Below are 21567 nucleotides of genomic sequence, written 5' to 3' on the forward strand. Positions count from 1 at the left end.
CCCCCTTATATCAGAGAAGACATTTGACATTTGTTTTTTAGGGATTGGCTAACTTCACATAGCATAATCTGCTCGAATGCCATCCATTTCCCTGCAAATGCCATGATTTTGTTATTTTTTTAGTGCTGAGTAATATTCCATTGTGTATAAATGCCATATTTTTTAATCCATTCATCTATTGAAGGGCATCTAGGTTGGTTCCACATTCTAGCTATTGTGACTTGTGCTGCTATAAACATTGATGTGGCTGTGTCCCTGTAGTATGCTCTTTTAAGGTCTTTTGGGTATAGTCTGAGATGGGGAATAGCTGGGTCAAATAATGGTTCCATTCCCAGCTTTCCAAGGAATCTCCATACTGTTTTCCAAATTGGCTGCACCAATTTGCAGTCCCACTAGCAATGTATGAGTGTACCTTTTTCCCCGCATCCTCGCCAGCAGTTATTGTTGTTTGACTTCATAATGGCTGCCATTCTTATTGGAGTGAGATGGTATCTTAGAGTAGTTTTAATTTGCATTTCTCTGATTGCTAGAGATGGTGAGCATTTTTTCATGTATTTGTAGATTGATTGTATATCCTCTTCTGAGAAGTGTCTGTTCAAGTCCTTGGCCCATTTGTTGATTGGGTTATTTGTTTTTTTGTTGTTAAACTTTTTGAGTTCTTTGTATACTCTAGAGATTAGAGCTGTATCTGATGTTTGAGGGGTAAAAATTTGTTCCCAGGATGTAGGCTTCCTATTCACCTCACATATTATTTCTCTTGCTGAGAAAAAACTTTTTAGTTTGAATTGGTCCCATTTGTTGATTCTTGGTTTTAACTCTTGTGCTATAAGTGTCATATTAAGGAATTTGGGGCCTGTCCCCACGTGATGAAGATTAGGGCCAACTTTATCTTCTATTAGACGCAGAGTCTCTGGTTTGATTCCTAGCTCCTTGATCCATTTTGAGTTGACTTTTGTGCATGGTGAGAGAAAAGGATTCAATTTCATTTTGTTGCATATGGATTTCCAGTTCTCCCAGCACCATTTGTTGAAGATGCTATCTTTCTCTATTGCATGTTTTTAGCACCTTTGTCTAATATAAGGTAGTTGTAATTTTGTGGATTTGTCTCTGTGTCCTCTATTCTGTACCATTGGTCTACCAACCTGTTTGGCTGCCAGTACCATGCTGTTTTTGTTACTATTGCTCTATAGTATAGTTTAAAATCTGGAATCGCGATACCACCAGTTTCACTCTTCCTGCTTAGAATTACTTTAGCTATTCTGGGTCTCTTATTTTTCCAGATGAATTTCATGATTGCTTTAATTAAAATCAGAGCTGAAATCTCAACAAAAGAAACAATCGAAAAAATTGACAAAACTAAAAGTTGGTTCTTTGAAAAAATAAATAAGATTGATAGACCACTAGCCATGCTAACAAAGAGAAGAAGAGAGAGAACCCAAATTACTGGCTTACGGGATGAAAAAGGCAACATCACAACAGACAGTTCAGAAATACAGAATTAGAAATTATTTTGAAACCCTTTACTCTAATAAAATAGAGGACAGTGAAGGCATCGATAAATTCCTTAAGGCATATGAGCTACCCAGATTGAGTCAGGATGATATAAACAACCTAAACAGACCAATATCAAGTTAGGAAATAGAAGAAGCCATCAAAAGACTACCAACCAAGAAAAGCCCAGGACCGGACGGATATACAGCAGAGTTTTACAAGAACTTTAAAGAGGAACTAATACCAATACTCTTCAATCTATTTCAGGAGATAGAAAAAGAGGGAGTACTTCCAAATTCATTCTATGAGGCCAACATCACCCTGATTCCAAAACCAGATAAAGACACTTCAAAGAAAGAAAAATTCAGACCAATATCTCTAATGAATATAGATGCAAAAATACTCGATAAAATTCTGGCAAATCGGATACAAAAACATATCAAAAAGATCGTGCACCATGACCAAGCAGGATTCATCCCCAGGATGCAAGGCTGGTTCAATATATGGAAATCAATAAATGTAATTCACCACATCAATAGACTTAAAGATAAGAACTATATGATCATCTCCATAGATGCTGAAAAAGCATTCGACAAAATACAGCATCGATTTAGGTTCAAAACACTAGAAAAATTAGGGATAACAGGAAATTACCTCAACATGGTAAAAGCTATATATGCTAAGCCTCAGGCCAGCATCATTCTAAATGGAGAAAAATTGAAGGCATTCCCTTTAAAATCTAGAACAAGACAGGGATGCCCTCTCTCACCATTTCTATTCAACATAGTTCTTAAAACACTAGCTAGAGCAATTAGACAGATGAAAAAAATTAAAGGCATAAATATAGGAAAAGAAGAACTTAAATTAGCACTATTTGCTGATGACATGATCCTATGCCTAGCAGACCCAAAAAGTTCAACAAGAAACTTCTAGAACTAGTAAATGAATTCAGCAAAGTGGCAGGATATAAAACCAATACTAATAAATCAAAGGCATTCCTGTATATCAGTGACAAATTCTCTGAAATGGAAATGAGGACAACTACTCCATTCACAATATCCTCAAAAAAAAAAATAAATAAATAAAATACCTGGGAATCAACCTAACAAAAGAAGTGAAAGATCTATACAATGAAAACTACAGAACCCTGAAGAAAGAAATAGAAGAAGACCTTAGAAGATGGAAGGATTTACCTTGCTCATGGATTGGTAGAATTAATATTATTAAGATGGCCATATTACCAAAAGCACTTTACAGATTCAATACAATTCCCATCAAAATCCCAATGACATTCCTTGCTGAAATAGAAAATGCAATCATGATACTGTTATTTTTAAGATCGACAATTCCATCTGTTTATTTTATAGATGCTAACTCTCGTCTAAAATACTACATCTTCTCATCTATTTTACTGAGCATATTAGCCTTAACCATTTTGGAGTGTAAATCTGATAATTCAATTACATGGATATCCTCTGGGATGTTTCTATTGTCTATTTTTCTCTTGAGTTTCATATAATTTATCAGGTCTCCTGATACACTAGGCAGTTTTGATTGCCTATTGAAAATTGTAAGCAAAGTATATTAGAGGTAATTTGAAGTTCTGAATTATATTATCTTTCCCCAGAAAGAAACAGGTAATAAAAGTAGAACCCAATCACTTAAATCAGTCTAGAATTGACATGACTTTAAAGATAGATACGAGTGTTTACAAAGGCTAGACTATTTTGGATTTATCTCTACTCCTAACATATAGCCCATTCAGTAGTTTCAACTAAAAAAATCAAGGGAAGGATTACCATTACTTCTGATGCTCTGAATGCTAACTTTTGTCTCCCTTTCCCTATGAAACTGAATGTCTATTCATCTTCTCAGCTGGAGTTTCCCCCTCAGCTTCTTAACATCTCTGTACTATTTCTGAATCAGAAATTACTTTGAAGGGGAAATAGGTGATGTTTGAGCTTCTGCTTTCTTTGAAAATCTGGCCCTTCAAATTATTACAGTTATGGCAATTCTCTAATGCCTTCTAATGTTATTTTTCATATAACTTTTATAGTTGTTTGTGGGAAAGCTAGTCTGATATAAGTAATTCCACCATAGCTGGAAATAAATATCTTCAATATTTATTAAAATTTAAAACATATATACCCTCAGACCCAGAATTTCCACTTCTACTATTTTATCCTACAGAAAAATACAACACGGACCCCAAACATATGTACAATAATGTTCACTCCAGCATTATTTGTAATAGCAAAAGACATTTAAACTCAATAAAGAATAATGTCCACTAATAAGAAATAGGTTTGATTATAGCATATCCATGTAATTGAACACAATGACTATAAACAAATGCCATGGATTTGTACGTGGTAAAATGCAAGATGAAAAAAATATGTATAGTATGCACCAATTTAGGTAAAAATGGATAAACACATGCATATATATTTGCATATGCCAAAATGTTTCTGAAGAAACACATTAGAATAGAAAAGAGAGGTAACTCTGGGAAAAACACAAAACATGAGTGCTTGGAATCACTGGAAGATTCTTTATTATTTTTTTTGTCTTGAGTTTATTATTCATATAATACAAATGTTAATTTTACAATAAACACTATGAAGAAAATAAGATATACCATGAGAAATATTATAAACAATAAAGAAAAGAGAAAACTGCTACTCCAAGAAGGATTTTTTGTTGTTGTTTTTTAAGCAAAAAAGTCTCACAGTAGTGAATTATGAATTTAAACTTTAAAGATATCCTGAATTTAGCTAAAGGAGGGATAATGCTCAGAGAAGGGGAGTAGAATCATCAGTAGTTCAAAATTGATGAAACATAGGATATACGTAGTAGATTGTCATCTTACAAGCCTGATTTTCCTCAAGGATACATGAGTCAAGGGAAGGTGTTTAAACGTTTTATTTTGAGACAATGAGAAGCAACTCAAAAATTTATAAGGAAAGTGTGATAAGATCACCTTTGCACTTCCTGTACATTGTGGTTGTGGAACTGTGGATAATGAATCAACAAAGGAAAAGACAAATAGGAGAAAAACTTAAGCTAGAATCTAGCTGCAATAACCTAGAGGGGACTCTACTGTGGTTAACAATTGAGTATAAAAGGGGGCAGATAATGAGATATTTAGAAGGCAGAATTAAAAGATTCAGGGCTTTATTTATCAACAAAGGAGCATATGAAATCATTTATTACTATTTACTTTTTTTGACTTTGACAACTGTGTAGATAATGGAGCTCTTCACTGCCAGAAAATGGCACTGATAAATTAGGATAAGTAGAACTCAGTTCTATGTTGTTGAAGTTCAGTATTTGGGACATTTAAGAGATGAAGGTGAATTTAAAACTGGTCAGAAAATCAGGTCTGGAAATAGATGAGGAACATAAATTTAATTGTTCTAAGATTCAAGTTGGCAGTTGAATTCATTGAGATATTTAAGATCATCACAGAAAGAAGGCTAGGGATGCAACCATACATATAAGAAATAGATTCTACATGAAAAGCCTCCACAAGAAAATAAGTACTCAGAAAGTCTTCAGAAATGAGTAGTATCATAGAAGGAAACAGACCATAGTTTCAAGAGGGCACATATTCTTTCAGAGGAATCTAGAAATACGGGGTCTTAAATGTGTCAGTGGTATTAAGAAACTAGAAGATGATATACTGTACTTAATCCCTGTGTCAGAATTACCTAGTGCTTGAGTAAAGGTCATCATCTTTTGTCCTTCTGAACTGAAATTTCTTGAGGTTAAATGAGTATATGATTTTTAATAATGTCACCAGTGAACTATAGTTTTAGATCTGAAAACAACTAGAATAGATTGTAAATGCTTCAAGAATAAGGATCATGATTGATTAATTCATCATGTATACTTAGTGCTGTCTGCAGCATTTGTCACCTAACAGACCCTCAATAAATGTTAAATAATTTAAATATGGGATGAATAAATAGATGAAAAGATGAACAAGTACCTGAATGAAGAACTAAAGAACTAATGCCTACCAAAATCTTGGCAAGATTATTAGAACTTATGTTCTAGCGTGGCAATGGAGGGCAATAAAGATACATAAGATAATGTGGAAAGACTGCTCTAGCTTGGCCAGCTAGGAAGAGGTTCTCTGAGGTGGCTATATTCGAGCTGTCAAATTATAAGATACTAACCTTGTGATGGTCTGAGGAAAACATGCCAGGAAGGGTAAAGTTCAAGGAGGAAAAAAAGGTAGTAAATGTGCTGAAATAATAAAGAGGTATATGTGGCAATGGCTCAGTGAACAATATGGAAACTAGTAAAAGGTAAGCCTGAAAAGACTGATAGGATGCTGATGATACAGGGTCTCACAGGTTGTGATCTCATAGGAGTTTAGTTGTTACTCTAGCTTCAAAGAGAACCCATTTAAATTTTAAACAAAGCAGTCGTATAATTTGATTTACACTTTAAAAATGTCACTCTGGCATCTGTATGAATAATGAATTACAGAGGGCAATGGTGGAAATAAGTAGACCTGTTAGGGGCTGATGTAATATGCCAGACAAGAGATGCTTATGGTGTAGAGGTAGCAGTATAGAAAGTAAGGTATGCTTGAATTTAGAATATAATCTGGAGACAGAGCAGACAAGATCATGTTCATGTGTCACATATAGGAGGGGAGAAAGAAAGACTCCAAAGAATTTTGATTTAGCCTGCAGACAATGGCATTCATTTAGTTTTGAGGCATGAGGCAAAATGTGGGAAATAAAATAGAATGCAGAGGAAAATTTGGAGGTGTCAGTTTAGGTCTGAAGTGACAGGCATCCATATTAAGATGAAGACAAAGGGAATGGTAAAGAACAATGATATAAAAGCCAAATCAAGTATGTAGGGATGTAATTTGTGGTCTCTGTAGGCATTGGAGCATAGAAGAGAAATATGAGCTAGAAAGATTTAAGAATAATCAAAATAGACTTAATAATTAAAGTCATGTGAGTAACTGTGATCACCCAGAAAAAGCTTATAGAGTGAAAATGGAATATCTACTATGAACAACTGGCAAAAGAGATAAAGAATGACCAGAAAAAAAAGAAGGAAAACTAGAGAAGTGTGGCATCATTTTGGTGAATAGAAACATTTCAAGGAGTGCTTGTAACTGGCAAATAAAAATTAATGTCTACTGAGTTTAATAAAACAGGATCATTATCATCTTAGAGCTGTATCCATTTAGAGGTGAAAGAATTCAGACATGAGACATCTGAGACCAGGAAGTACTGACAAAGAATATAGATAACACTCCTAGTTTTTTTTTTTTTGTTTGAAGCAAAGATGATTTTCATAATTTTAAACGTTTTTTATATTCATTAGAAGTATAATTTCATAAGACATGCAATAAATATTTCTAAAATAAAAATCATTTTTATAGTCATAAGTATAGCACTTCTTTTTTCTTCCTTTATGCTTCTATATTTTGAAAAGTAGCATATTCTTACCTCTAAGAGATAAGGCTCCATCTCATCCAGCGTTTTCCCAAGATGTTTATCTGGATCTAAACCTGCCAAGAAAGATTTAAAAGTTTTTCTAGATAACTGTAGATAAAAGCTTAAAGACATATTCACCTTCCTTTTGCCCCTCTTACCTAGGAAAGCAGTGTGAATATATTTTAAGTTGCTTTTGTCTTAAAGTAAAATGTACTTTGCTAGTATTTACTTTCCTATTCTTCTTTTTGTGCTGATTTTCTTGCTCTTAAAAATAAGTTTCAGTTCATTTCAATAGCACTGCATCAATAATTAGATGCATTATTTTTATTCCTTTCTCTTTTTTGAGAAATTATAGTTAGAATGGGAAAAAGTATAATTTTAAAGATGTGAAATTTAAATTCTTGGTATTTTAATCATTGCAGTTTAGTTTACTCATGAACAACCATAAGAATTTTCTGATTTATCCTTATTTAATTTAAACTTGAAACTTTGCACTTTATGCCTGTAACTGTAGCAAGTTATGAGGCTGATGCCGGAGGATTTTAAGTTCTAGACCAGCCTGGACAACTTGGGGAAATGCTGTCTCAAAATAAAAATAAAAAGAATTGGGGATGTAGCTCAGTGGTAGAGCACCCCTGGGCTCAATAGCCATGAATGAAAGCAGAAAACAGAACAGTGGTAGAATGTTCTATCTATATAATTAATTTGCTAAATAGTATTACATGAGCACAAATAATCGTATTATTAAATAAACTGACATTTTGTTTTTATGACCACTTGTGCAACAATGTGTTTTCCAAGAAAAAGGAAAAACAACTCTAAAATCACTATTGTGCCAAGAGCATTTTCTTAGGCTACAATAAACAGATTCAACTAATATAACAGTAGAGTATGTGGGTGATGGAGCAATAATGAGAAGGGGGGAAAAACTCATACCACAAATCAACTACATAATTAAAGAATTCATTTTAGATATTTATTTCTATATGTACATTTATGGATTTAACTCCATTTAAGTAAGTTATTTTTATTTATAATTGATTAAAACATTCAGATTCTTAATTATACAAACTGATTAATAGTTTTCTTTTTTCAGTTGGATGCCTTTCTTGAGTAACATGACCTTTTTTCCTTTCTCTTTTAGTACTGGGGATTGAATCTGGGGTGCTATACCTTTGAACTAGTCCTTGTTTATTTTGAGATGGAGTGTCACTAAATTTTCCAGGCTGAACTTGAAAGTGTGCTCCTCATGCCTCAACCTCCTGAGTAGTTGGAATTTCAGGAATGCACCATCACACCCAGCAACATGACATTTCTTACAGCCAAAATTTCATAGTACCAAGGAGAAATGTAGGACTTATGGCTTCTTCTGCTATTGTGTATTATGTTAGATCATATTCAAAACAAAACAACTCAGACTGGTAGCAGTGGGTACATTATTTAAGTTAGCTTCCTTCATAGCAACCTAATTCTTGTGGTAGGCTGGGTGAACACATAAATGAACTCCTGACTATGTCCAATTACATTTCAATTCAATATATAAAATAAATAAATAAATGAAATACTTTGAAGTAACATAACATTTTATAAAAATTAACATTTTGCTACATAAGCCTTTTTTTTTTAAGTACTAAAATTGAATCTAGGGTCTCATTCATGCTAGGCAAGAGTTCTGAGCTGCATCCCTAGCCCTCACTAACTTTTCCTTAAGAAATTAAATACCACCAATGCAACAGAATTTCATAACATATCTACCACTAATCAATATGCTCTACTCTTTTCCATATGGATAATCATTCTTCTGAAGTTAGTGTAATACTTTTCAACTTTGATTTTGTAATTTTACTACAAATCTATGTCTATAAAACAGTATTTAGTATTGTTTGTGAATGTTAAAATTTTGCACAAATGATACAATTTTAAGTATTTTTTCAATTCACATTGTTAATGAGTTATGCAAATTTATTACTGTGGCTCTGGTTGATATTTTACCATTGAATTGCATTCCATTATATGGATGTATTCTTCAAGAGATGGACAGTTGGGGATTGGGTTGGTTCTGATTTCTTATTTACCATTGGTATTTTTTGTACTATGGTGAATATGCTTTAGAATAGAATTACTATGAGAGAGGAGAATAAATATTTTTATATATGTGTGTGTACACACATGTGTATCTTTCAATTCTATTAGATATTGCCAAATTTTTCCCTAAAGCAGCATTACTAATTTATACTTCCAACATCAGGGAATTATAATTCCCATTTCATATATTGCAAAAATAATTTAGTGTTGTTAAATGCTTTATTTATTAATTTTTGTGTTGTTGTGGTTTAAACTTGTGGCTTAACTCATGTTAGACAAGTACTCTATCTCTGAGATATACCAGATGTCAAATGTTTTGGCAATCTGATACATATACATACAAATATATATACATACATATGTATGTATATATATTTGTATGTATATGTATCAGATATATACATACATATTGTCTCATATTTCATTGCCTATTCATTCAGATTCTCACTTCTATGAATTGTTTACCATTTGGTAATGGTAAGTTTTGTCTTTTATTTGATGATTCAAGTTCTTGATATATTCTAAATGCTAATCTTCTTTATTATGGACATTAAATACCTTCTCTAATCAGTCAACTGTCTTTATACTTTGTTTTGGTGGCAGTGTAGTGTATTTTGATAAATGGTGTTCTGCATTTTATAGTAGACAAGTGTGTATTTGTAAGTTTTTCCCTTTTGGGTTGATTGTCTATGTGCTTTACAATTTTTCTAATGGACTCATCTTTTTTTCCATAATTCTGAAGCAAAGCCATTATTAGTCTTGTGCTTATCAAATGTGTTTATATTATGAATTTGACGATGCTATTTGTATGCCATAAGTATGATGAATTTATTTGGGGGCAGAATAGTTTCTTATTGGTTGTTGTTTTATTCTTGACAGACCTTACCAGATGTTTGGCATCTAAGGGGGTATTATCAAAGTGCCAAATTTTTGTTTGTGCCTTCAGTGTTTGACTTTTCATTTTCTTAGATTTTTGTCTTACTTTACCATTTTCTTCCTTCTTATTTTTAAATGTTTGCTAAATAGCTTATTTAATTCTAGCTTCTTGATTTGAACACTTGATTTACTTATAATTACATCTTTTTTAAAAATAGGATTTAAATACCAATATTGCACATCCAAAAAATTTGAGAAATTACACTTTATTTGTCATTTAGTTTTCCATATTTCATGATTTTTATTGCTATTAAGGAATCACTCTTGTGTGAACACATATATTTTCACTACTTTTTGTTGTTTACTAATTTGATTGTATTGAGGTTAAAGACTGCAGTTATTATGATAATAACTCTTTAAAATTTGGTTAAGTTCAATAGTTAAACCTTACAAAACAGAATTCACCAGGTCCAGACAGATTCACTGGTAATTTAACTAAACATCTAAGAAACAAATTATACCTATTCTGTATAGTCTCTTTTATAGGACAGAAGCAAAAAATATTTTCAAAAACCCATTTTAATGAGGCCAGTATTACCCTACTAGCAAAGTGAAAGCAATTACAAATAAAGAAAACTAAACACTAATATCTCTCATGAACACATGTAAAAATCTTCAACAAAATATTAGCAAATGGAACTTAAAAATATGTAGGTATATACTATGACCAAGTAGATTTATCCCTGGTATGAATGGCTAGTTAAACATCTGAAAATCAAGTAATAAAATCCATTACACCAGCAGAATAAAACAATAGTAAAAAAATCACATAATCCTATCAATAGATGTGAAAAAACATTTTACAAACTCAACATCCATTTATGATAAAAAAAAACTTTCAGTAAATGAGAAATAATGGAGAACTTCCTCATGTTATCAGAACTCTAATGATAATATCACATTCAATGGTGAGAAACTGAAGTTTTCTCATTAAGATGGGGAACAAGAAAAGGATATCCCATTTCCCTACTACTTTCAAAAAACTTATTAAGTTTTGCTAATGGAATGGAAAAGGAAATAAAATATATACGGAATAGAAAAGAAGAAAGAAAAAAAACTATATTTGTTTAAAGATGACATAATCATATATGTAGAAAATCTGAAAGAGTCAAGAAAAAATATTATAGGAATTAATAAATGATTATAGAATGATTGTAGAATACAAGGTTAATAGACAAAACTCAACTGCTTTCCTACATACCAACAATAAACAAGTGGAATTTGTAACTAAAAATACAGTGTCATTTACTCTAGTATTCCCAAAATAAATTAAGGTATATATTGACCATAATATAAATAAGATCTATGTAAGGAAAACTGCAAAACTCATGAATGAAATCAAATAACTAAATAAATGAAAAGATTTTCACACTTCTGGATAGAATCAATAATATCATGTTTTCCCCACTGTATACATATATTTATAGCACTGACAAATTACCAGAATGGTTGTGGGTATGAACAAACTAATTCTAAAGTACTTATGGAGGGACAAATGACCCAAGGTAGTCAACACATTAATGAACAAAGTCAGAAGTCTGATAATACTTTAAGACTTACCATGAAGTTATAGTAATTAAGACAATGTGGCATATTGGCAAAATAGAACAGAGAAATAAATCAAAAAAGTAAAACAAGGAACCCAGACACAGATCCACATAAGTATAGTCTTATGATTTTTGGCCAAGGAGCAAAAACAATATAATGGAGAAAATATAATCTTGAATAGTTCTGGAATAGGTGAAAGATTCACATACAAAAAAATGTATCCAGACAAAAAAACCTTATGTCTTTCACAAAAATTGATCCAAAGATCTGAACCCAATCATTTAACATTCAATATTATCTGTCTGGACCTATTTTTATTATCTTGGTGTCTGTATTAGTCCATTTTGCATTACTATAATGAATTGCCTGAGGCTTTGTAATTTTATCAAGAAAAGAGATTTTATTTTGGTTCACCATTCTAGAAGTTCAAGGACAAGGGACTGCATCTGGTGATGGCCTTCTGACTAAGAGTCCCAGGGTGGCATACGGCATCACATAACAAGAGATAAGGAAAAGGCAAGTGCAGTATCTTCTGGACACTTTTTCTTATGTTATACAGCTATCAGTATTCAATTATCGTTATTCTTAATACCTCCAAAAGGCCATGCCTCTAAACACCATGGTCAGAATCTAAGTTTCTATTCAATAATTTTATTGGGCCTTCTAACTATAGGATCATGTTGTTGGCAAATAGAGATACTCTGAGCTTTTCTTTTCCTATTTGTATCACTTTAATTTTTTTCTTTTGAAGATGGCATTGGCTAGAGTTTCAAGAACTATGCTGAAGAGAAGTGGTGAAAGAGGGCCTCCCTGTCTTGTTCTAGTTTTTAGAAGAAATGCTTTCAGTTTTTGTCCATATAAAATCATGCTGGACTTGGGTTTAGTACATATACTTTTGCAATGTTGAGGTATGTTCCTACTATCCCTACTTTTTCCAGTGTTTTAAACATAAATGACTGCTGTATTTTGTCAAATGCCTTTTCTGCATCTGCTGAGATAATCATGTGATTCTTTTAAGTCTACTTATCAGGTGAATTACATTTACTGATTTTGGTATGTTCCACCAACCTTGCATCCCTGGGATGAAACCCACTTCATCATGGCGCACTATCTTCTAAATGTGTTTTTGTATGCAATTTGCTCGTATTTTATTAAGAATTTCTGCTTCTTTACCAAAAGAACTTAAAATCGGTATACTATAGTGATACAATTGGTGTACTATAGTGATGAGGACACATGAATGCTCATAGGAGCTCAATCGACAATTCCTAGCTATGGAACCAACCTAGGTTGCCCTTCAAAAGATGAATGAATAAAGAAAATGTATTATATATACACAATAGAATATCACTCAGACATAAAGAAGAATGAAATTATGGCATTTGCCATTGAATGGATGGAACTGGAAGATACCATGTTAAGTCCAATAAGCCAATTCTAAAAAAAACCAAAGGCTAAATGTTCTCTGCTATGCAGATGCTGACTCACAATAGGCTGTGGGGAGAGAGAAGTAGAGGTTCACAGTACTGGATGGGGGGAATGGGGGAGAAGGATGGGAGATGGGAATGTTCCTATGTTCACATATGAATACATGACCAGAATAACTTCACATCATGTACTACCATAAGAATGTGAAGTTATACTCCATTTATGTATGATATGTCAAAATACATTCTAATGTCATGTATAACTAAAAATAACCAATTAAAAAAACAAATAAGAACCAGGAGAGAGAGAGAGAGAGAGAGAGAGAGAGAGAGAGAGAGAGAGAGAGAGAGAGAGAGAGAGAGAGAAAGAAAAGGTATTTCTGCATCTAGTTCATCCAGAATACTGGTGTGTGAAGTTTCCTTTCCTTGATGTGTTTTTATCTGGTTTTGGTATAAGGGTGATACTAGCTTCATAGAAAGAGTTTGGAAGGGTTCCCTCCTTTTCTATTTCATGGTATAATTTGAGGATTCATTTAGTACTTCTTTTAAGGTCTGGTAGAACTCAGCTGAGAATAAATTTGATCCTGGGCTTTTCTTTGTTGCCAGGCTTTTAATGATGCCTTCAATATCATGACTTCAAACTGATCTGTTTAAATTTTGTATGTCCTCCTGGTTCAACTGGGTAGGTCATATGTTTCTAGAAATTTGCCAATGTCTTCAAAGTTTCTCAATTCATAAATTTTCTAAATAGTTTCCTTTATCATCATAAAGTTTAATATTTCAGTTTTTCTATACCTTTCTTTTGGTTACCTGTGATGTGTTTGTCAATTTTATTTTTTCAAAGAACCAACCTTTTGTTTGATGTTTTGATTTTTTTGTTTAAATTACATTGATTCAGCTCTGATTTTAATTATTTACTATCTTTTATTGATTTGCTGCTGATTTTTTTTTTGTTTTTTTTGAAATGTTAGATTATTTATTTGGTGTCTTTCTATTCTTTCAATGAATGAGTTCAGTGTTTATGAAATTTGCTCTTAGAACCGTCTTCATAGAGTCCTAGAGATTTTGATATGTTGTTATCACCAGTTTCATTTATCTCTAAGTAATTTTTTTAATTTCATCCCTGACTACTTCTGCTATCCATTTATCATTCAATAGTGTATTATTTAGTCTCCATGTTATAATAACATCTGTTTTTATCTTATAATTGATTTCTAATCTCATTCCTTTATGATCTGATAGAATGCCAGGTATTATCTCCATTTTATTGTATTTGCTAAGCTTTGCTTTGTGGCTTCATAACTGGTCCATTTTAGAAAATAATCCATGTGCTGCTAACAAGACATTGTATTTAGTATTGATGGACAGAATATTCTATATCTAGTTTAAATTATTGATTGTATTATTTAGTTTTATAGTTTCTTTGTTTAGTTTTTGTTTCACAGATCTATCTAGTGATGTGAGAGGTATGTTAAAGTCACCCAGTATTATTATGTTGTCTTCTATTGGATTCTTAATATTGAGAAGGGTTTGTTTAATGTATGTACACTGTTTGGGGTATAAGTATTTATGATTGTTAGTTCTTCTTATTGTATAATTCCCTTAAGATGCCTGAAATGACCTTTTTTTTCCCCTTCTGATTAACTGTGGCTTGAAGTCCACTTTATCTGATATAAAACAGAACTCCCTGCTTGTTCAGGAGATCTATGTAAATGATATGATTTTTACCCACCTTTTCCATCTTTATCTGTGGATTTCTTTTCCTATGAGCTATGTCTCTTGGAGAGAGCATATTGTTGGGTCTAGTTTTTTAATCCAGTTTGTCAGTCTATCGCTTTTGATTGATGAATTTAGGCTGTTTACATTCAATGTTATTACTATGAAATGCTTATTTCTTGTCATTTTTATTCATTTCTACTTTTTGGGGGGTATTAGTTTCTCCTTTGATTGACTCTTCTTGTAGTGTAGTTCTTACTTCTGCTCGTTTTCATTTCTTCTTCATAAGATAGTTTATTGAGTGTTTTGTAGTGCAGGTTTTCTAGTTGTGAATTCTTTTAAATTTTTTTGATCATGGAAGGTTTTAATTCCATCTTTAATCTTGAAGTTTAATTTTCCTGGTATTTTTGGATGGCATTCATTTTCTTTCAGAGCTTGGTATATATTATTCTACCACCTAGTTTTGAGGGTCTGAATTGAGAAATTAGCTGAAATCTGGACTGGTTTATGTCTACATGTGACCTGTCATTTTTTCCAAGCAGCTTTTAAAATTCTATCCTTATTCTTTCTTAGGCATTTTCATAATAATGTGCCTTGGTGTGGGTTTGTTGTGATTTCTATATTTGGAGTCCTATATAACACCTATGTTTGATTTTTCATTTTAAGATTTAGAAAATGTTCTCATATTTATTTCACTGAAAAAATGTGAATTCCTTTAGTATCTATTTCAGAGCATTCATCTATCCCATGATTCTTAAATTTGGCCTTTTCAAGTTCTCCTACATTCCTTGAAAATTCTGTACATGGTCTCTTAATGTCTTTGATCCATGGTCAACTTTGTTTTGAAGATATTTTGTCTTTTGCATAAAACTCTGTCTTCCATGTGGGCTACTCGTTGGTGATGCTTTCCATTGAATTTTGTATTTAGTTTATTGATTTCCTTCATTTTGAGGAGTTCTGTTGATTCTTTTTCAGAATATCTCTTTATTGACCTTTCATTTCCTGTATCTTTTCTCTGATTTCATTTTTTACCTCACAGATTAACCTAACAATGAACTTTCTAAATTCCTTCTCTGAAATTTTCTCCAGTGAGGTGTTAATGGATTCCTTTATTGCAGTCTTTTTGGTTTGTTTGGGATGGTTTCTTTTCTTTTTCTATTTATTCATTTACTCTTTATTTAGTTGGTGCCTTATTGATATACATAAAGGTGATATTTACTGTGGTATACTCATATATGTATTTACTATATTTGGTCAACCTCATTCAGTAGTTATTCCTTTTTCCCATCTCTCCTCCTTCCTCCTGAGTCTGCTTCTTCTACACTCAATCCTTTCAATTTTTATCTCCTTACTTCTCTCTAGCTTCTTCATATGAAAAAAAAATCATTTGACCTTTGACTTTCTGAGTCTGATGTATTTCATTTACCATGATGTAAATGGAACATCTGTTTACCCCAGAATGCCATAATTTCACACTCCTTTCTGGCTTAGTAAAACTTCACTGTGTATATATACTACATTATTTTTTAAAATCTATTCATCTGTTGACAGGCTGGTTCTATAACTTGTCTATGACCATTGTGATCTGGGCTATAAACATTAGTATGCATGTATAGGTACAGTATGCTGAAATTTAGAATATAAAAAAAGGATTAATGCAGCAAAGAGTTTGTTCTTTGAAAAGATAAACAGATTGATAAATCCCTAGCCAAACTAATCAAGAGAGAAAATACCTGAATCAACAAAATTGTAAATGAAAAAATATGTAACATCACAGACATTTCTGAAATCCAGACGATCATTAGGAACTATTTTGAAAATCTAGAAGACACTGAAAAATTTCTAGACATATATGATCTATTCATTGAAGCAAGAGGATACAGAATATCTTCTGAAGTTTTTAATTGTTTTCTTAATTTGTGTTCTCTCTTTATGTTGGTTTCTGGATAAATTACTTTTTTCCTTTTTATCAACCTCACTCACTCTCTCTTTGACTTGCCACATCTAGAGTTTACTGTGCTCATGTTTTTTATTGTTTCATTCTCAAAATTTCTAATTGGGTATTTTTCACATCACCCTGTTATTGTTTCATTCTGGATGATTTATATTTCTCCCTTTATGTTTGTTCCAGATTGAACCCAGGGGCACGTAACCACGGAGTCATATCCATAGGCCTTTTTAAAAAAATTTTGAGACAGAGTCTTAACTAAGTTGCTTAAGGCCTTACCAAGTTGATGAGGCTGGTTTTCAACTTGCAATTCTGCTGCCTCAGTCTCTGGAGCCACTAGGATTATAAGTGTTAGCCACCCCACCTGGCTTATATTTCTAATTGACTACTATTTAAAAACATGCATTTTACATTTTTATTTCTTTGGGTTCTCCCATGTGAGACACTTTCAATATCTGTTTCTTCACAAAACATGTTCTATCAACTGTGTTTGTCATCTTTCTGATACCTAAATTACAGCCCACAACTTCAGTCCTGCTTTCTATTTTGTATTTCTCTTTCATTTCTAGTTCACAGAGATGTTTCCAGGTTTTCCAGTAGAAATGTGCCTTTCCCATTTTTCCTTTTTATATTTAACTATTACTGCCATGGGTTTGGGGTGTGAATGCAAGAAAGTCAAAGCACAAATATGAAAGACGAGCATGTACGGAAGTCACTTTTTAGCTTTCCTTCAAATTCCTTGATTCTCACATCTGTATCAGTCCAACAACACATAAATATCTCATTCAGCATTCAGGTATTAGAATATATATCATTAAAATACTTTAAAACACTCATGATTTAATCTAAGAATTTATGTTTTACATTCTATATTAGAATAATTATTTACTGTTATAATGGCATTTAAAGGAATTTAAGAGCATACGATTTTTTTATACAGGTAAGCACTGGAAGGTCAAACTGATGATATTATTATATTTCTTACATTCTTTTAGGTTATTGCAGAGTTATCAAGCCCTAATTTGGAACTGTTGAAGTATAAAAGCGTCTGCTATATCTCACCTCAAAAATGACTATATTTTCATAATAAATATAATTTGGCTCGCTTTCAGAAAACTTAGTAAAATATCTAGACATAAAGCACATGGGCACAATTTTCCTACACAAATTTGTGATTATCACATAGGTATACCTTCTTAAAACTAATCTGAGTATTTAAAGATTTTTCTGTATTCACAGAAATATTTTAAATTTAATTATTACTGGGCTAAGCACTGAAAATTCTGTGAGGTTAAAATTACTGAAATAAATAAAAATTTAAAGCATTATGAAAGATATTTAAATATTTTCCTGAAACACATTGTAGTTCATTTCACTATAATAGTAAAACTGAAAAATTCCTCACATAAAAGAGTGATATTTCTTTCGCTTACAGTTAATAATGACACAAGTCCATGTATGGCTTTTTATAGGTTTGATAATGAGGTCTGTGTGTTGCTATGATCCATAGATCTGTGTTGCTATGATCCATAGATCTGATGCTTCAGACGTTTCATAGAGGGCAGATCAGCAGAAACAATCTTCCACAAAAACAAAAGATTATTGCTCTAGAAATATAAAGCCAAGGGACTAGCAGGAACAAATAAACAATTCTGAAAAACTGTAATTTATCAAGGTTTACCTCAGCTTATCTAGATAGGCTTTGTTTGGAATGAGCAATGACTTAGGAATGCTTATCTCATGATAACATACTATTTAAACAGATTATAATTCTTTCCCCCCAAAATGCCCAAGTTTTATAATTAAACTGTGCTTGTCTAGATTCAATATAGTGGCCTAGGTACTCTTCTAAATGAATCTTTCAATTTTAAATCAACGCTGTATATAATATATACTTGTAACAAGCTATTATGTCCCACTGCATTTGATTAAAATCACTACTGAGATCTTTTTCTTCTGATGCCCTGCTGATAATTCCATCTGAGTGCAGATTGCTTTTGCTATGATTTCTGTTTATTTGAAAGTAACATGTCATTGGGGACCCCATGATCACTACCCATATGACATGCATTTCAGACTGTTTATAGAAAATACTTTCCTGGATGAGATCCAGAGACTTCTAGTAATTGAAGCTACTATCCTAGAAAGCAATGGCCTAAAACCAGCTTGATCTCAGATCTCTTCTAAATAAACCAAAACTATAATATTAGTGAGGGATATCACAGGATATTATTCAAACTTCCCCAGAGTATATTCAAATGCAGAGTTTTTCTCAAATTCTTAATGCTTAGAACACTCCATAAATGTTAATAACATAAATTTAAATACTTAATTATTTTTATAAATATAATAAAAGACTAAATACTTAATTTTACAACAGTTGTATATTTTTTTCTATAAGCTTCTTGTTTAGAAACATTTTACCACTGTATGTATATATGGTCTTTATACTATTTTGCTTCTCAAAATGAAATACAATAATTATTAAACAATTTACAAACAAGAAAAAATGTATCTTTAATGAGAAAAATGGTTACCTTATCTATAATTATGCAGCTTCAAGATTTTAGTTTCTTATTTCACATATTTTGGTTTTGGAATTTTATAACTGGATGGTATGCACAGAGCATGCTAACATTTAAGATCATTTGTAATTGAAAACTGAGGGTCAGTGTCAGATTAGTATCAATAATATATATTCATCATTAGTCTCATTTTGAATGTTTTTAAATGGTTCAAAGAGAAACATTTTAAATAATCAAGTCAATGTTTGAGTTAAAATTTGGCACAAAACTTAGAAAAAATAAATCCTTTCTCAATTCAATTTGTTTAGTTTATCAATATTCCTAAGTACAACTAAAGAATGGTACTAACATACCAACACATTTATTCTCAAATAAGTCTATTATATAGAATAAATTTAAATGTATTAATATATAAGAATACCTTAGTAGTTTTAAAATTTATCTTACACATTTCCTTCTATTTCAATTTTAAGGAAGTACTATTTAACTAGTAAATGCAACCAGTCCAAAAGGTACAATCTTCTCTTTAAATAAACTCTACCATTAAGACCCATATAATTTCAGAGTAATTTGAAAAATATTTCTACTAATCTTTGTAACGTCATCATTCCTATTTCATTTTATACAAACCTGTATTACATTAAAACCCTTTGAAGGACTATGAAAAGCCTATGTAAAAGCCCCATGGGCTTTTTCAATGTAATTAAAAGTTTCAATTTATTCTAATCCTAAAGGGGATGTTTCTCTTTTAGGTTGATGTTTAGTTTATTGTCTAGTGTGAATGGACACAAATTGAAATTCATCAAAACCTTAATAAGTCAGTTTAATTCACTTCCTCAACTGGTCAACTATGGAATATTAGTCTCAATTCATCTATCTTTTCTATAGAAATCTTTATAATTACTAATATGGTTACACTTACTAATGCTGATATAAATATAAATATCAGAAAACATCAGTATAAATAAAGAAAATGACAGTCTATAGGATCCAGGTTGCTGTTATATTTAGACAACATTTTAATTAAAATATATAAATAAGTTCTTTAAGTTACTAACAAGATTTTTCCAAAGTACAGAAAAAGATTAACTATAAGTCTTGACATCTAACCATTTAATCATGTCTTACAGACATTCTTTGATAGAAGCTGGGTGGATGAATAAACCCACAACAAGACCTAGGCACTGGATAACTCCATGCAGAATTAAGAAATTAATTAGGAGGAAGAACCATAATTTGCAGAGCTGACATCTATTTTACTTTACTTGCATGTATCAATGGCAAGCAATTACAATTCAATTAAAATATTCAATTTTATTACTTTACTGACTGACCTTGAAGTTAATGCCTGTTTTATTTAATTGCATCATCTATGAATAAATGTTAACCCTACAATGTTATGCCCCATTATTTTCAATGCATTTCAACTTTCCAACTGAATTATATCAGTCAATTTATTATCTACCGTCATGGAAGCAAGTGAAGGTTTATTTCTTCATGACAGTCCAATATATGAAGAGAGAAACATTACAAAATGCTTGATAATGCTATTTTTAACAGTGAAGTAAAATGAATTGTGTTCTCATCTTAAGTGTTGTAGCTTAGACTTTTACTGTAAAATCAGTATGTGATATTAGTAAAGGTATAATCAATTTGAAAAGCAATTTCTAGTTGGCCTATAATTCTTGATTTTAATTCATAATAGTCAGGGACTAAATATCCTATGTATCTTTAAAACTAAAACACAAACACACACTCCTGATAATCTCTTCTTTTCTCTACCAGGCTCAAAAACTAGTTTCATTTAAAAAAAAAAAAAAAAAAAAAACAACTTTGCTTTCAAATAAATATTATTTTTTCCAGACTCTACATAAAACATATCATTATTGTATAATTGACCATTTTAGAAGAAAAATGATAGAATTTGTGTTAAAAAAGACATAAAAGAAGATCTATTATGTGATCTCTAAAATAAAAATGAGCTCACATGTTTGAATGATTATGTACGAAGAGACCCTATTTCAATTTCTACATTTTCAGTTCTATAATCAGACCACCAAATGCATATGTACCTAAGGAGTTATATCAGGACTTAATCTCAACATGTGACATTTTTTCTGAAATCTATGAAGTAGCATTTTACTTCAGTATAAGTAAAGCAGATTCATACTTGATGGATTCACTTTTAAGATCTATGGCATACATAAAATGAATGACCAATAAATCATATTAAATACAATTATGCAGTTAATGATAATCAATACTTGCTAGCAATTTATTCTGTCTACCTTTAAAAATACTATAGTTTTTAACATGTAAAGAATAAAAAGTGAAAGATATATAGAACAAAGAGGTTTTGTTCCCTCAGGAAAGGATCTGAAATATTTCTTCCTAATATTTTCTAATAGTTTTCAACATGAAAA

General features: G+C 31.5%; 1 protein-coding gene across 1 annotated transcript in view; it reads right to left on the reverse strand.

Moving 5' to 3' along the window:
- Dph6 (diphthamine biosynthesis 6) overlaps nucleotides 1-21567 on the reverse strand; it is a 171637-nt gene that overhangs the window by 20054 nt on the left and 130016 nt on the right. Inside the window, exon 6 of the mRNA XM_027925913.2 lies at nucleotides 6972-7033. Coding sequence (XP_027781714.1) covers nucleotides 6972-7033 — 62 coding nt within the window. The remainder of the gene's footprint in view (nucleotides 1-6971; nucleotides 7034-21567) is intronic.

This window comes from Marmota flaviventris, chromosome 2 (genome assembly GCF_047511675.1).
Source record: "Marmota flaviventris isolate mMarFla1 chromosome 2, mMarFla1.hap1, whole genome shotgun sequence".
Lineage (NCBI taxonomy): Eukaryota > Metazoa > Chordata > Mammalia > Rodentia > Sciuridae > Marmota > Marmota flaviventris.